This window comes from Neltuma alba, unplaced genomic scaffold (genome assembly GCF_004799145.2).
Source record: "Neltuma alba isolate B1F8T4 unplaced genomic scaffold, ASM479914v2 tig00011958_pilon, whole genome shotgun sequence".
NCBI lineage: Eukaryota > Viridiplantae > Streptophyta > Magnoliopsida > Fabales > Fabaceae > Neltuma > Neltuma alba.
This window is the reverse complement of record NW_021636536.1, coordinates 73137-90542: the sequence shown is the minus strand read 5'-3', so window position 1 is coordinate 90542 and position 17406 is coordinate 73137. Positions and strand designations below refer to the sequence as shown.

The window sequence follows — 17406 nt, the reverse complement described above, 5'->3', positions numbered from 1 at the left end:
TAATTCAAATTGTTTAACCGTAATTTTTTTTTTCTATTTAAGAAATCTCAGCCATTTTTTTTCAACTTAATTATTAAATTAATTTTATGGTTTTGAAAGGCCAAAAAACCCACAATCCATGAAGAGCCGCCCAAGAGACGTAAGCTTGGTTTCCCGCCATTCTGCCCTCTTTACAGACCCCAAGGAGCTCCTCTCGCTCGTCAGTATCTGCGGAAGGGAGAGAAGATCAAGATCATGTTGTGGGTGGACAAGTATCGACCCAAAAGCCTCGACCAGATTATTGTTCACGAAGAAGTCGCCCAAAATCTTAAGAAACTGGTTATTTACTCTCCTGGAACACAATTTAAGCTTCTTTATTACATTTTGTATGGTTAATTTCGGAGGATTATTGTGTGACCTTCCTAATTCTTGACGTAGGTGACGGAGCAGGATTGCCCACATTTGCTCTTCTATGGCCCGCCTGGGTCTGGCAAAAAAACCCTAATCATGGCTCTTCTCCGACAAATGTTTGGAAATGGTGCCGAGAAGGTTGAAATTTTTCATATGATTATCATTTTACTGTTTGGCCTATCATATTTGTTCATTAGAAATAGTTTTGCTCATGGCAAGTTATTACCCTCCTGGCATATCCTGAACCTACAGTTTTGTGATTTATTGCAGGTGAAGGTGGAAAATAGGACATGGAAAGTGGATGTAAGATTTTTTTCCCCCCTCTCTTACTGACGTGAGCATTATTTATGTTGTGACTTAAGCTGCTAAAATTTCAAAAGAAACTACCAAATATGTTCTCATCACATGGCTGATTGTAATGAAAGGAGCGGTTGATATGTAAAGTATCATTCCTCTGCTCTCTTTGGAGTAGGTAATCCAGACCTATGAAATATATTGTCTTCAATTAACCGCACACATAAACAAAAAAGCACGCGGCCCTCCCCAACAATATGCATATGGGATATCGTTGCCTTTTGGGTATGTAAATATGTGTATCCCATTGTCCATGCTCCATACATATCCAATCTTCAACCTGTGGTGTTGAGTTGGTGCCATGCGGGAGTAGTCGGGTATGGTTAAGCAGCCTAAAGTTTACTTTTCACAGTTGGTTTTAGGTCGTGGGGGCTGGTGAGTCTTTTAAACAGGCTTGGTGACAGGTTCGGATCCATTTCTTGTGTTTGACCATGGGTAGGTGAGAAGACAAGAAATATCTTGAAGAATCTGTGCTCACGACTCACTGCTAAGGAATAAATTATAATAGTATTTGGATCATTGCATCATTGTGAACTGAATTATCGTCATTTTATTTTTACTTTTTGTAAATATTTGAGAATTTGTTTCAGGCTGGGAGTAGATCTATTGATATAGAGCTGACAACATTATCAAGTGCAAATCACATAGAACTGAGTCCCAGTGATGCAGGCTTTCAGGACAGATATATTGTTCAGGAAATAATTAAAGAAATGGCTAAAAATAGACCGATTGATACCAAGGGGAAGAAAGGATTTAAAGGTAACTATTGGTTCTTGTATTACTTCAGTATCACTTAATAGATGCTAGTGGCACCTTGCACTTTTGTCAAATGATTTAGAGTTTTAATCACATCTGTGTGTCGGTGGTTTTATCTTGTAGTGATTAATTCTTTTATAGGTTAGATAACCTCTGTCTATGGCTTGTAAAATAAGTGCAATGATTACAAGATCTGGTCTTTACCTTTCCACTTGTGTCCTTACTGTTTGTTTACGAACAATGTCTGATTTTGTGCCATATCAGTACTAGTGCTCAATGAGGTTGACAAACTGTCTAGAGAGGCCCAGCATTCTCTGCGCAGAACAATGGAAAAATACAGTGCTTATTGCAGATTGATTCTATGTTGCAATAGTTCTTCAAGAGTTACAGAAGCAATCCGCTCCCGCTGTCTGAATGTGCGAATAAATGCACCAAGTGAAGAACAGGTCAGTATATTTGTAACCTGTACTACAATCTATCATGTTACAATAAATAAAGTTGTCCTGACTTTGGCAGAAGTGTCATTCTGCTTCTTATAATAATCTGTGCAAGATCTATTTGCCAGATAGTTAGAGCATTGGAGTTCATTGGTAAGAAAGAAGGGCTGCAACTTCCTTCGGGGTTTGCTGCTCGCATAGCAGAGAAATCAAATCGGAACCTAAGGCGGGCTATATTGTCTTTTGAAACTTGCCGTGTCCAACAGTAAGCTCCATATTAAGCCTTTTATGAATCGATGCGCTTCCATGAATCTAAATCAAGGTCTACTTTTTAATGTACTATTTTAAATATGGATCATTGAGCTATTGACAGCTTGTTCTTTTGCTTACTGTTACATGATTTGTAGGTATCCTTTCAGTAGCAAGCAAACAATACCACCAATGGATTGGGAGGAATATATTTCTGAAATTGCGTCTGACATAATGAAGGAGCAGAGCCCGAAAAGGTTTGCTTTGATATGGTTCACTGCTGTTTAAATTTTTCTGGAGAAATAAATTGTTTCTGTTGACTAACAAGATTTTTCTCTCGATCTTGCTAATTCCTGCATGCCAAACAACATGAGTGATCAGGTTCATGATCACCTGTCTGATGGAGTCAACTTATCTTAATATGCTACCATTATAGAGATAAAACTCAGAGTTCACAGTTGCTTAAAAGTGATCTGAGTGACCTGTATTCTCTGCATTGCATCTCAGATCTCTATTTATATATTTATCTATAACCTTGGTATATGTTTCAGGTTGTTTCAAGTTCGAGGGAAGTTGTATGAGCTCTTAACCAACTGTATCCCTCCTGAGATCGTCTTGAAGGTTAATACAATCTTCAAAAACGTTTCCAATTAATTATCTTCATTCTATGACTTGACTTTGAATTCTTCATTTATCGGCTCAGAGGCTTCTTTATGAACTGTTGAAGAAACTGGATGCAGAATTGAAGCTTGAGGTCTGCCATTGGGCGGCATATTATGTGAGTGTGTTATATTTATTTATTTAATATCAGCATCTGGATTGCATTTGCTTTTGTCTGTTGTCTGATCATACTTCATTTGTCTTCTGCAAGTCTTCTGCTTGTTCAATTCAATTTTGTGAGATTCTTATGGTGTACCTTTGGTTCATTTTCATGAATCCTATGAAAGCACAGACTGGCATGTTTGGCTTTAACGCGTGTAGACATTTTTATAACAGTGCAACTCTTACAGAAATTTGTCACTGTTCACATTAGTTTCCAGCCATTTTACTGTTTCCTCTGATTCTTCTCCCTCATTGGACCAGGAACATAGAATGCGTCTTGGACAGAAGGCCATTTTCCACATCGAAGGTATTTTGACATGAATGTGCCCTTCGTTTATTGATCGGACATATAGTATGACCTTAAGTCGCTAACCTATACTGTGTTTTGTATGTTCAATTGCAGCGTTTGTGGCTAAATTCATGAGCGTTTATAAAGCCTTCCTAATTGCAACATTTGGCTGAAAATCAGATTATGGTTTTCTGTCCATTCAAGATGTTTAATGTAGGGGACGCAAGTTTTGTACCTTGTATTATTTGTAGGATTTGTCACTATATATTTTCGTGAAGTATTATCCAACATGGAATATGCAAACCTTACGTTCACCCTTCCCATGATGACTGGTACACTTCACTCATTTTGCCTTGTGGTTTATAGTGAATTGGTAACATCATTTGAAAAAGAAGTTTGATAACTTTAAATTGTTTTTTCAATGGTCGACCAAAGATAGAAGTGTTTATTTGAACTTAAATGCGTTTATAATTTTTTGGTCTAAACGATAAAATATTTATAAATTATAGTTTGTTATTGTTTTTGAGCATCTGAAAAACGTGAAGTAGCGCATGCCTACATTCTTGATCACATCTCTCCGTTCTGCACTTGTTTGTATGGGTGAAGGCTTAAAAGGTACCCTCTACCCCTAGAATCGAAGCTACTCAACTGATCAGCTCCATATCTGCAATTCGTCTTCCTTCCAGAGTGCACGACCTTTCAATTTCCGCAACCAATGAAGACTTGCAACTCTGAGGCAGACCCGTTAAAATCTCAGCCATAAAAGCTGAATCCACTGTGCGGAAGGATGATGTTGTAACTGTTGGTAGACCATAGGGGGTCCATCATAAAGGCTGAATCCAAGCTAGCCCCAGGCCCAGGAAGATTTAACCACCAAGCTACCGTCAAACTCCTGCAGGCTATTATCTGATCCCTTTTTGTCAAGTTATCCCAGTAAATTGATCCCAGATGCAAAGCATAAGTTCCGCTGCAAGTTTCACTTTGAAACCCCCCATCGTACTGTTCTCATTGCTCCAAGCAGAGAGTTGAGAATGAGATTTCTTGCACGTTCCAATAGAGAATAAATGGAATGATCAATTTTAAATTTTCCAATATGCGCACAAACATGGTTATAAGTGGACCTAGCCCAGATCCCCGCCATCCACCATTCATACAAGATGGCAAGTGCATTCCCAAATGTCATCAATATATACAAATTGGGCTGTGATTTGAAGCATACAACTACATGCTTCTCTAGTAGACAGACCTATAATCCTAATTTGAAGGCTTGAGGTGCATTTCCTGTACAAGGATTGCATATACAACTTCTGGAGCGGCCATAATTCTTCATCCCGAGCAGCAGCTACGCTCCACATTTTGGGGTTTGTGGCATAAGAAATATCTTGTGCCGAGATTATGCCACATGTCTTTCGCAGGTCCGATGAAGTTTATCCGCAGGAGTTGCCCGCACATACACTGCATCACTTAGGGAGCTGTGGGTTCGACCATAAAACACATAAACAACCGCTCCTATTGCCAGCCAGACCGAAACACGAGCCCACGTGGCCGCTCTGTGAGAAAGACAGACAATAATTAGTCCAACTCCTTCAATCTCCCTTCAAAGAACTATACTGAACCGATGACTGATTAAGTTCACCAAATATGATAGATATTCAAGTGCAATTCTATCTTGAAAATTACCATGCGAAGACATGAAACAAACTCAACGAAAGTCCCTTCAGTTTGCATATGACATCAAAACCTTTAGGCAACTTTGCAACATTAATCCCCTCATTCAGTTCAAAGCTTTGACAGATAAGTTTCGAAGATTGAGTATTAGCACTTACCCAAGATTAATAAGCAAGTAACAATTGATGAGAATGCAAAGTATAGGCAGCAGCGGCACAAATGGGCAAATGAAACCTGAAAAGAGATCAACAACACAGTTACTATCACACATTTGGTCCGTTCTTATAATTTAGTAAGGCTTGATAGTGCTCTTATCACGTGGAGGACTCCCAGATTTGCATAACACAAGTCAAAATTCATGACGATTCAGCCATTCAGGCCCGAGCTTAAAAAAAAAAAAAAAAACCTAAAAAAAATTTCGCAAAGTTTGAAGAGATTAAATCAGATTAAGTCTGGCTGATAATAAATGCAGATTTTGATAGACAATTGCTACAACTTCTTGGTCGGTAAACAGGATTTGCAACCAAGATATTAGCTGTCTAGAACTGTCCCCCACCCACCTCCTTTAACAGTAGAAAAAACATTTCTCTGCATAGTTGCCTAGTGTAGTTGCGCAGCAATGAGACAACAACTCACACCGTCCACATAAATTTATCAAGGATGTAAGTAAGTCATACCTCCAGAGTGTCCAAAGTTGTGTCTTGCATCATCTTGGTTTATACAGGTTAGGAATACTAGACCAGACAGAACAAGGATACCACCAATTCCGCACAATGTGTAACGAACAGAGCTGGAAATAGCAAATGCACAATGCCGTTAACAACTATCAAGTGAAAACACCAAAGCATGCCAAAATGACAAAGTAAATGCATCCAAAATAAAAAATGGAAGGACAGATATTGATGAGGTGGATGCAACATGATTCTGGACTCAAGCCTCTTTGAGTCTGATTTATTAACTATCTTATACTACCAACCCCAACCCCTCCCTTCCTTTCCCGGAGGGTCAAGCCCAAGTCCTTAGAAGATCCACTTTGCATTGAAAATCAGCTGCAGAACTCTCCAGGGAATGGATAATTAAAAATTACTGTCGTGTGTCAAGGTCGAAGAAGCAAATGACAATCTCCATTTAAACCCACCTGAAAAGACTTGTTTGTGAAGCTGCAGATGTGAGGACAAACACCCCTAAGCAAGCGGATGCTATAATCCACCCAACAACTTTTCGCCTATTACTTTCATTTACATCTGCACCCGTCCATAGATAGCAGTGAGGAGAATAATAACAGACGACAGATGACACAAAGAAAGGAAAGAGTGAAATCTGAAATGATAATAACTAGTGACAAATTTGGCAGGGTATTTTGGTTTATTTACTAAAGCAACATGTCTTGTAGACCCTGGCAAATAAATTAACATTTTACCATGATTTTTCTGGCAATACTTCCAGGAAAAAAATTATTTTTATTTTCCCCCTTTCATCAGGCATAACCAATTCTTTTATTACTTAGTAATATAGAGATTGGTAAAAGAGAAGGAAAGGCATAACTCACAGTTTCCAATGGCAAGCTGTTTAGGAATAAGAGGATACTCAATTGATACATCCTCTTTGACAACCAAAGGTTTGATGTTATCAGAAGTACCAATATTTGCCTCTGCATCTCTTTCGTTCGTCTCATCATTGCTCCAATCATACCCCAAAGACACATAATCAACTGAATCCTGGAGAGAGGGTGGCAGTGGGATTTCATTTGGAGGGATATATCTTAGAACTAATATAGATATTGCTACCACGGTGAATGCAAGAAGTGTGCCCACACTAACCTGCAGGCGACAAGGCAAATACAAGTTAGCATTTGCATTTAAGATAGTAACAATGCCATGTACATGGTGTTCAGATAACCTAATAAGAACATCTTGCATACAATCTCAGACGGGAGCGCACATTATATCCTAAACCGCATACCATGACTTCTAATTGTTTAAGAATTTTTATATATTAAAAAAGGGGGGAAGATCGCCTTGATGGTAACTCAATAGAAAAGTCAATGGCTATTCTAGTTGTTTTTGAAATCTAATAAGATTGTTACTACGTGGACTGGCATGATCTGTATGTTCATTGAAATCTAAAAGTCATTATGGTCATTTGTCTTCTTCGTCATGGCATGATCTGTATGTTACCCTACTATTTAGTATTACGGGCGCTGATGCATGTCATGTCAAGCTGAAATCTCATCAACTGAAACCAGGCTGCCGATGAAGTAGACTTACCATCCCTGCCAGCTGAGAGACATCCATGAAAAATGCCAATACTGCAGCAAAAAGGCCAGTAGCTATTGTGCTCTTAACAGGAACATTGGTGCGCTTATTTACGTCTGAGAAAAATGGCGGCAGAAGGCCATCCCTGGCCATAGCCATTAAGATTCGCGGCTGAAAATAATAAAAAGACAATACTTACGCTTGTAATTTTACAAGGCAAATAAATATAGGTGAAAAATTCTCACCCACAAGCATGATTTGCTTAAAATTTGATATTCAAGAATAAACTTTAAAAATTCAGAACTCAGTGCACAGAAAGAGCGTAAAAAAAGTTCCCATTGACTAACCTGGGGAAGTATTCCACCCATCAACGCTGCGCAGAGAGCTGTAAAAGCTCCGGCATTTATTATGTAACTGTAATCACAATCAGGAAATTGACTTCGGCAACTATAATATCTATTCTGTCGTTCAAAATTTATACAGATTAAGAGCACCATAGAGTTGCTAAATAATGCACTTACGCTGCCCATTGCATCCCGTGGTTAGCAAATGCAGAAGATATGGGGGTGTCAGGATCGATTGCATAATAAGGCACTAAACCGAGGACGACAATGGAGACCATCATATACAATGCACAACAAATAAACAATGAAGCCCCAATACCAAGCGGCAAATCTCGTTGAGGATTTTTTACCTGTTGAAAAGTAATATGTTATTCAGATGGTCAAAGTTAACGATATAATATAACCTACAGAAGAATTAATGACATATAGAACCAGGAAAAGAAAAAAGACAACATGAATATCAGTTATACCTCTTCAGCTGTACTAGCGACGGCATCAAAACCGATATATGCAAAGAAGACAGTTGCAGAACCGGCAAGCATTCCATCTACGCCATAGGGAAAATACCTATCAAAGCATAGAGACAGGTATTCTGTAATTAATGAAAGATCAAACATACATGAGGAGGTGAATGACAAACTTGGAAGTACCCTGAAGGAAGTTCATATCCAACCCATCCAGACTTGAATCCCAGGTAACCACCGGCTACTACGACAAAAACCAAAGCACATACGTTCACTGATGTGATTATGCCTTGTATCAACGTACTCTGCAAATGTTAATTGTTAAACGATTTATTCAAAAAAAAAAAAGTCCAGTCACTATAACTTGGAGCGTTAGTGATGAAAGCTTTGCACAAATTCTTAACGCCAAATATTTATGACCTAATTAATCTCAAAAGAAGATAAAACAAAGGACAGAATAATAATTCGGCAGATTAGGCGTAAGGATAAGGCACACCAGCCAAGTCTAACAGTTGTGCCTCTCTTTACACCACTGAATTTACCACTTTTAAACCTCTTTTTACATGTACTGTTTTATTTAAAAAATTTGTTTGCATAATTTATGAATTTATATCAAATCATGTTTGAAAGTAGGTATAACGAGAGTAGGTACAAGAAGAGATGTGAATGGAGATGCGTAAAAATTCGAGAAATTAACCATAGATGAAAAGAAAGATGATAATATGAACGTACCTCCTTAATCCCAAGGCACAAAAGACCAGTAATTATTAACACTAAAAGGGCAGCACATGGATCCACAACTATATCAATCCCAGGAATATGCTGACGGTCTAAAAAGATGGGCAAACTATCCGGACCTCCAAAGAGAGCAGCCTAATAAAATAAAAAAATATTATACGTAAATAATTACATTGACAAATCAGACTTAGCTGGTTGAACAAATGAACCTGATAACAAAATTTCACAGATCATCCGTATATGATGTCCAATACAAGTTCAACATCAAAGAAGAAAAGTGAAGACAGTAAATAGTATTTCCTACACTCAGGGAGCATTTTACTCAATTCTGATAATATAATAATTTCAAGCGTTTAAATGGCATTAAGCAGCCGGGATATCTGAATAGTCATTTACTAATTTAAGAAAAAATGAGTTTAATAACAATTCATTGGCTTTACTAATGAGAATCTTAAACATAGCATTTCCCCGTATTCCCTTTTCACCTCGCTCTATTTGGCTTATTGAATGAAAGAGATTCATAATCCAACTCATACTCCCCAGAGGAAAAGGCAAACCATCCTACCAACGTCTTAAATATGTCTATCTGACCCATCTATCGGCCAAAGGGATAAAGGTTTATTCTCCTTAAGGTCATACATGGACAAACAACTAATTCATTATGAGATTTAAAGAGAACAGCGAACCATATTGGGGGATATGCCCCGTGCGACAGCAGCTCCACTAATTGTATACTCCAGTATCAAGGCCCATCCAATTAACCAAGCAACACTGCAAATAAAGTAATCATTTAGAAGGGCAAGACAAACGCAAGGATGAAAATTGTCAACTAAATAACAAGAGAACCCTCTATTTAAGGATACAAGAAAGTACCCTTCCCCAACACATATGTATGAGTAATGATATGCACTCCCGGCAGAAGGGCAACGACTAGCCAGCTCTGCATAGCAAAAAGCTGAAAGACCAGCTGCTACTCCTGCTATTAGAAAAGAAAACGCCAAGGCAGGTCCGGAATGCTCCCGAGCGACAGTACCAACTAGAACATAGACGCCAGCACCAATCGTAGCACCAACACCTAACCAAATCAACGATAAGTCAATTTGCAATTAGATAAGGAATTTAGGCGTCATTTGAGATAGGGTGATCAAAGCTCATGGCGCAACCATGAAACAGCACAGAAGACAAAATTCAGTACAGTTGCTTGCTTATTTCTCTCGAATGGAGCTACTATCGGTTACACAGGAAAGAAGAAATGTGTAGAGGAAGAAACAGATGAAGCACGAAAGGAACCATAACCTGATTACTGAGTTCAAAAGAAAAAGGGTATCTCCGGGCCGTGAGGCTCCTATATTTTCAGCAGAAGCAAAGAGTAGGACCAATATTCACAAGATAACCGGAACTAAGAAATGAAAACAATCAACGAGAGAAAGAGGCGAGAACATTGGAGTCCCACAACGTCGACTAGTCAAACACAGTAAACATGATTCGCATATAAAATCGAATGGCTGATCAGGAACAGATCCTAAAGTATTCATCACAGAAGTATACCAAAATTCCCGATGAAATGGAAAAAAACAAACTGCGGAGATAAAAAAAAAAAAAAAAGATTCAAAGCAGAAACATTTTAAAATACAATTACCAATGGCGATCAGATGGGGAACAGACAACTCCTTGGCCAGCTCACCATCAGACTTCTTATCAGAATCCACCCTTTTCCTCCTAGTCAAGAAATTCAATGAACTCCATGAACCCTTTCCGCCACTTTTACCACGCTCTTGCGGATCTATCGAAACACCCATGAAAAACCTTGGAAAACTTCGCCCAACTACGAATTCTCCGAAAATCTGCCCGCGCTCCCAGCTCTATCCACTGGTGTGCTTGACAGTATTGTGATGAAGGGGAGAAAGCGGGCAGAATATTCAGAGAGAACAAGTAGTTCTCCCCGCTCCTGAAGGAAAAAGAAACAATATTCCGTTGGCTGAGCAATGCCCAAGTCGTTATCTTTCTATTATAGTCTTCAGGAACGACTCGTCCTGAATAATTATAGTAAACAGAGAAGGCGTTGGAGGGAAAGGGGAAAAGGCGCGTGCAGCATTATGGCTGGTTGGGGGAGCTGCCCGGGATGCCCAAGGGCAGACATTATACGCAACCCGGTAGTCGCAATCAGAGATGCCTGACGACAGCACTGGAATTTGGGATCTTTGAATTGGGTATCGCATCGTGATTATAAGAAAATGGTGCCAATGGAGGCGGGCCAATCTTCGGAGCGGGGAAAAGGTCGGCTGGCTGGCAATCTGTCAGAGGCAGGATTCTGACGGGGTCCACTTGCATATGGATGTCCCAAATCTATTCATCAATAATGTTTTGAACCGAAAAGAAAATGAAAGTGAAATTGGCGGCATCGGATTATTATGATAGGGTGGTTGGATGAATGCGGGGCGAAGATAGCGCATATGATCAATTGATTATCATTTTCTGCTGCAGCGTGGTCGGGCGGGTGAAATTCGATGGGTAAAGTTCTTGCGAGAATGGTTTGGTGGGTCATCAAAATATTGAGAATTCAAAAAATTCTAAAATTTTAAAATTTTGGATTAGAAAAAATTATAAAAATATGTTATCATTTGTTTATTGTCAATTATTATTAAAATATAATAAATAAGACTGATTTAAAATTTTGAAATTCCAAATATTTTTTTGAAATTCTTCTAATATTATTTAAAAAATTGTTATTATAGTTTAACAAATGTATGCTTTTTCTTATTAGTTCTTTAAAAAAATATCTAGAACATGAATCTTGCGGCTTCCATGTGAAATGCATGATTTGGCTTTTGGGCGGCGGTAATGGAATTTTTTATGGGAACGAAGATTACCGTCTTGAGGAGTGCTTAACCTTAACTAGTTAAGGAAACATTCTTTTTAGACATTACGATTTAGAGTTTAAATCAGAGATTAAAATTGTTTATCAAAATTTTTACTGTGAGGGACGTGTTATTAAATAGATCAAGTGAAAATTGTGCTACTTAACGAAGAGATTTATCTTGGTATTATCTAATTTAAAAGCATTGCTTTATTAATAATCGATAACCGGGGCGCCAAACATCTAAAATTAAAAATTATAGTGCAAAACTCTGTTATCCACCAAATCAGTCTTCAACCTCCTTAATTAATTGTATTCTCATTTTGTTTTAAAACAAAAATTAATGTAATAATTTACTTGAGTATTGATGAAGCACGCGACTCTAAAATGAAGTGAGTTCAAACACTTCAAGAGGGGAAGCACCAATTAAAAATATTTCATGCTGATCCCTTTCTATATCTATGCCAACTTTCTTTAAAAACAAATTTGAAGATAATTAGAAAATCAAATTGCAAGCCGCGAGTTAAATTTTATACATACAACTTACAAGTAACTAAAAATAAAAAATGTGAGGTCTTACTTGCCCCATACACTTGCGCAGGCTGCATGATTAGGTATGGAAGGCGGGCTACTCACGTGCTGTCTGAAGACGAACGCAAATGAATCAAATTATTGAATATTGTCTTCACCCCAATAAATTCATTTATTGCAGTCCACGCATTAAAAAGATTATCTTCTAGAGAAATGAAATTATTGGATTCCCCTTGATTCAAAAATCGTCCAATTAATACGCACCGGATGAGAGCATTTTAATTCAGAGCTGTCCGCTCTCTACCCACGTAATTTACATGAGAGAATGATATATTCAGTACTAAAAGGTCAATACTGACATTTTAGCCCCCTAATTGTTAAAACGTACTTAAAATTAAATTACAAAATATACAGTAGTTACCCAAAAAAAAAGGTTCAGTTCCCTGAACTACAACGACAATCCATCAGGCATAGGCCAGTTCATTGTGATAACTTTCGATCATCAGTCAGCCATACAATATATCGTCTGTCATCGCCGCCACTCTATCCTCATCCGATCATGTTATTAGCCGAACAGCATAAAACAAACATTAATAAGAAATGTTACATGACCATGGCTTCTTTTACCCGGTCTTGCATTCCTGCCACCTTCCCCTCACCCCCAACGCCCAGTTTCTGTTAGGCTTGCTGTGCTGTGTAATTATCAATTATGGCTGTCACGTCACCAAATAATGCTAACTCACCTCATCAAGCTTCTTGGCCCGGACTCCTACGATTATTGTTAGCACCATCAGAAAGCTGAACCCATAGGCCTTGATTTCTATCAACACCATTTTCCCAGGTCTGTTGTCTTACACTTCTATCATTTGTATCAGCACCATCAGAAAATTGGCCCACACACTTCGACATTTTCCTTCTCCGCTAAATTCTTCATCACACCCTGCTACTGTCTTTAGTAGTTCTGATTGTAGCAACGGACAGTTCTCCTTAAGATACTCGAAGCCATCAGATTGCATCACAGCTGCAACAGATAACGAAAGTAAAGAAATTGAATGATAGAGTGCCCAAAAATCTGAGGGGCAACACTGGGTTCTTTCTTGATTTCCAAGTTTCTAATGAAAAAGTAAAGTCTGGAGGACGACAAAAGCTACATTCCAATGGAAAATGGGAATCCCAAATTGATGCGCATGCAAAGTCAGGTAATAGTTAACCGACAAAGGGGGAGGGAGTTGCTAGCCTATGTGGCGTTGGTGTGCCTAATTCTCTCCGCCGTTAAAGTTGCAGCAAATAGCTACTTTTGACTTGCACCCACTTCCTTCACCACTTCCCCTGACCTTAGCTTTCTTAACATGACAACTGTACCCATATCCGTCTTGGGTGAGCCAGGTTTCTATCAAACTGCAGCGCAAGAGCAACAATAGAGTTGCCAACTCAATAACGCAAACCCAGTGCCATTACCTGGGAACACTAAATAGGACCACATAGTATTCTATAAAAGGAAAGAAAACAGAGAGTCAATTGCAACACATTGCTTCTAAATTTATTTGTACCAATTAAATTAAAAGAACTTGTAAAAGACCCATGATATTCCTTCCATGGATGAAACAATGCTCCAAGAAAAAGGAAAAAGTGGATCTCATTCCCCATCACCCGTCCCCTTCCCCAGCGCCCCCAGCCAAGAAACTTGAAAGGAAAAAAAATGGGGGTGCAGATTTTTCTTTGATCTATGAACAGAACAGACAGGAGATAACACAAGAACTTGAGTTTTTGGTTCCTTAAGTGGCACAGTTAACAAGAATTGTTCTCTAAGGACTATGAAGCCTGTTGAGAGGGAAAACTCGAAGTTTACAAATATATATTGATAATAGACTACCACCTCAGCAGCCTTAAAAGACATAATCCAGAAGGAACACGCCAGAATTGAAGTGGCTCAGAGAGTTACTGACTAATTGGTTAATCTATTTGCATGATGTGTTTCATGTCTTAGTGGGCGTTTCATGTTTTGGTATAACATCACTGTTATGTCAGTGTCATGTTAATGTCCACTGTTATGTCAGTGTCATGTTAATGTCCAACAGTCCAATTTGTTCATGTTCGTTAAAGTTTAGGAGTCCAGGTTGGGTATAACTGTGGTACGAGGAAGTTATTTCAGTATATGTCTCAAATATCTACTTGAGTATGGTATGATGGCTGTAAGAATGATTACAAATGCATTTATGACCTTTAGTTCTATGGAGATTCTCCACCTTATAGTATGTTGAGATTATGGCACTCTATCCTTTAGCAAACCCTCAATTTTTCTCTCATTCCAACCCAGCACCTATCACGTACCCATTAGGAGTCCTGTTACATGTTTATTTTTTAAATTATAAGAATGCAAATCAAGAGATGGGGTACCAACTACCAAGAATAAATAGCCAGCCTTTTCACATAAACCCTGAACGGTGGCTAGATTGGATTATAGAAATGAGTTAAGGTAAACACGGGGGTTGCGGGAGGATGAAAGAAGTTGAAACTGGATAATTGGTGCCCCTGTCAGTCTTTTCTCATCATCTAATGGATTCAAGTGCATCTCAACATTTAGCACTGAAAGAGATGAATAGCGCACAATCACCCAAGATGCACCTGCCTTCTTTCTTTCGAAAAAAGATTATTTCCTGTTTACTACCATCTCAACTTAACGACTTCTGTAATAATCGCCCATTAAATTACTGCCACAATGTCAAATACAAGCATTATCTACTGGTCAGTCAGCTAGAAGTACATCATGTGCCAACTATCAACACATCATAGACTGCTGAAGAACACAGCAAAGCACAAAAGGAAGCCAAATCTTATATGCTCTTAAGATCTCAAGTTTTGAGAGTTGGAAAGTTAAGCAGGAAAACTTACCAACAAGGTTCTCAGCAGAAAATTTTAGACAAATGGACTTCAGCTCTGTAGCATGATAACGATCAGCAAGGGCCAGCATATAAGAAACAGAATCCACAGATATGTCTTTGCATAGTACAGACTCGCACATCAGTTTGAGTCTTGGCAAATCATACTTTTGTGCAGCAGCTAACAATTTTGCGGCAAATGTGTCAGATACTGATGGTAAGAACGATGATCGTGACATAAAGAGCTCTTCATCTTCTATAAGTGTGTCTTTATAAATAAAGTGAAGCAATGCCTGGTCAACAAAAGAGCTCAAGAAACATCAGATAGCCACACAAATGAAGCTAGGAAAAGTCTAAATGAAATGAGGAAGCAAAAAAGGAATATATTTTTTCTTCAGGTAAGTGTTACCTTGAAAACCTTTGGTTCCATGTCAGTAACAACTATCTCTTGACCCTCTTCCTCCATCCTGTTGAGAAGTTCACTCTCAAATACAGTAGACCGAGCAGTCAATACAAGCCTATGTGCACGAAACTTTTCCCCAGCAACAGAGAAAATGACATCTGTTTCTTCCTCATTCTCTAACAGCGCACCAAGATGTGCTCCAATATCAGATTCAGGAACCTGTATGCTGTTTGATTTTGAACAAGCTATAGACGAGACTACAACACCAACAGTGCAATTTATCTTCAAGCAGTCATCTTTAAGGAAGGTAGATGCCTCAAGCTGAGCTCGTTTGAAAAACCGTTTATAACCCCTAACAGAAATGAGAAGTATATCAGGCAAAATTATAATAGCATGAAACAAGATATAACAATGAAAGATTGACACATCAACCGAGGATATGACACGAGGCATGTGTGATGCTAATTTACAAAGGAATAATAATGTTATATGTACAGGTTAAACTAAAAATCTACCATGAAATCTAAAGCTTCATTTTTACCGTTTTCCATACCTCTCACCCCCAGTGCTCAAGAACATCGCTCATTAATTAGGGTTGGCAATATATGCATATAACATTGAAGAGCTTAACAGACTTCACGCCCGTATTAAGAGAAAGATAAGGTGCCGTTGATAGAAAACAAACGGCATCATGCCCAAGGAATGGAATCTTTTGAATGAACAAAAAAATCCTTGATACAATAAACGATCAATACTCAGAAAAATTAAAGCTCACCACATGCTGCCTCTGTACTTGAGCGTATAGGGGCCGCTCTCAAGCGAGCGATCGAAGTGGCTATGAACTTTATGCTTTCCTTTTCCGCTTTGGTCCACCAAAGTCAGTTCGAACAATGCTCGTACATCAGTACCCTCGCTCGCAAGCGCAATGAAGACCGAAACATACGCAGAATTGTCTTCGGGGTTCTTGCCATCGGGATAGAAATATATAGCCCACTGGTACCCTCCGACCGTGAAATTCTCGCTGGCTAAGTGCTTGCCGACGCCGATTCCTTTGGCAAGAGAGTAGCCTTTGATAACGAAGTTGTGCGAACCATTCACGGTCTCCGTCACAGACCGGGAGCTAGAGGGAGAGACCAAACCGCTCCGGTTCGGCGAGTGCATCACGTTCTTCCTGAATATGGAAAGAAGATCGCGAAAAGGAAAACGAGAACAAGATTTAATGGATCCTCTACCTGCAAGTTTCCTCTCGTAGGATTTTCAGGGAAGGAGAAGGAGAATAAACTGCGGCTGCAAATGATGTTAACTAAGCTCGAATGTGTCCTATTGTGTCTTCCTCTATATCTTATCGAATTGGATAGCTGTGAATATTGTAAATGAAGCCAAGAATTTTACCCGGAGATTGTTGGTGTTTGAGGTTTCGCCAAAATGAAGAGAATAGATGTCAGATGATCTTGCTTGAACAGGATTACCAATGCGGGATAGGAATTGGTGAAGATGGCGATTTTCTTGTCCTAAAAACCTCATCGGCCTCACGTGTCTTCCATTTAAAAGGCGTCGCTGTCTTCGCTCGCTATACGGAAGAGTAAATTTTTTAACTGTTACTCCGTTGAGAGTAAATTTCTTTTTTCAACAGTAGATCGTCAAATATCTAAAATATTTATATACACGCATCCGCATCCTAGTTAGATAAACTTTTATGAAAATCTCAATTAAAAAATATTTAATTCAAAATTTCAGAATTCGGAAAAATTCAAAGATCAGAGAGTTAAATTATACTTCAAAATTTTAGAATTCGCAAAAATTCAAAGCTCACAAAGTTAAATTATAAGAAATTATAATTAGAGATTTTGACAATTTTATATTCCTTCTCAAGAAAATGATTTTTCTTTTTGGTGAGAGAAAAATGAGTAAATTAGATCTAAAAACTTGCTAAAACTAAGACAAACAGTGCAATTTAAAATAAGATGTTT

The 17406-nt window shown here is 38.5% G+C and overlaps 2 protein-coding genes and 1 pseudogene across 2 annotated transcripts; 1 reads left to right on the top strand and 2 right to left on the bottom strand.

Annotated features, from left to right (window-relative positions):
* Nucleotides 1-160: 160 nt before the first annotated feature.
* Nucleotides 161-3700, top strand: LOC114719919 (replication factor C subunit 3). Its single transcript, XM_028905492.1, has 11 exons — nt 161-318; nt 418-528; nt 661-693; nt 1335-1503; nt 1765-1946; nt 2066-2202; nt 2345-2443; nt 2738-2807; nt 2890-2964; nt 3270-3315; nt 3412-3700. The coding sequence occupies exons 1-11, from the start codon at nt 235-237 to the stop codon at nt 3468-3470; spliced, it is 1065 nt and encodes a 354-aa protein (XP_028761325.1). The 5' UTR covers nt 161-234; the 3' UTR covers nt 3471-3700.
* A 651-nt stretch (nt 3701-4351) lies between these two features.
* Nucleotides 4352-10753, bottom strand: LOC114719915 (cationic amino acid transporter 2, vacuolar). Its single transcript, XM_028905490.1, has 14 exons — nt 10406-10753; nt 9640-9841; nt 9453-9537; nt 8761-8901; nt 8215-8333; nt 8035-8131; nt 7742-7914; nt 7568-7634; nt 7233-7391; nt 6515-6785; nt 6104-6209; nt 5643-5755; nt 5124-5199; nt 4352-4847 (listed from the first exon to the last, which is right to left on the bottom strand). Exons 1-14 carry the CDS (start codon nt 10563-10565, stop codon nt 4691-4693), a joined length of 1926 nt encoding a protein of 641 aa, XP_028761323.1. The 5' UTR covers nt 10566-10753; the 3' UTR covers nt 4352-4690.
* A 1677-nt stretch (nt 10754-12430) lies between these two features.
* LOC114719917 (BTB/POZ and MATH domain-containing protein 4-like) lies at nt 12431-16952 on the bottom strand (annotated as a pseudogene).
* Nucleotides 16953-17406: the final 454 nt, after the last annotated feature.

Bases quoted from the DNA above. Each gene is read 5' to 3' on its own strand.
- LOC114719915 (XM_028905490.1), bottom strand. From the start codon at position 10,565: ATGGGTGTTTCGATAGATCCGCAAGAGCGTGGTAAAAGTGGCGGAAAG. The intron at 8,334-8,760 runs GTACGTTCATAT...TAACATTTGCAG, and splicing joins TGTGCCTTGGGATTAAGGAG to AGTACGTTGATACAAGGCAT. The intron at 4,848-5,123 runs GTAAGTGCTAAT...TCTTTCTCACAG, and splicing joins TACTTGCTTATTAATCTTGG to AGCGGCCACGTGGGCTCGTG.
- LOC114719919 (XM_028905492.1), top strand. From the start codon at position 235: ATGTTGTGGGTGGACAAGTATCGACCCAAAAGCCTCGACCAGATTATT. The intron at 529-660 runs GTTGAAATTTTT...GATTTATTGCAG, and splicing joins TTGGAAATGGTGCCGAGAAG to GTGAAGGTGGAAAATAGGAC. The intron at 2,203-2,344 runs GTAAGCTCCATA...CATGATTTGTAG, and splicing joins GAAACTTGCCGTGTCCAACA to GTATCCTTTCAGTAGCAAGC.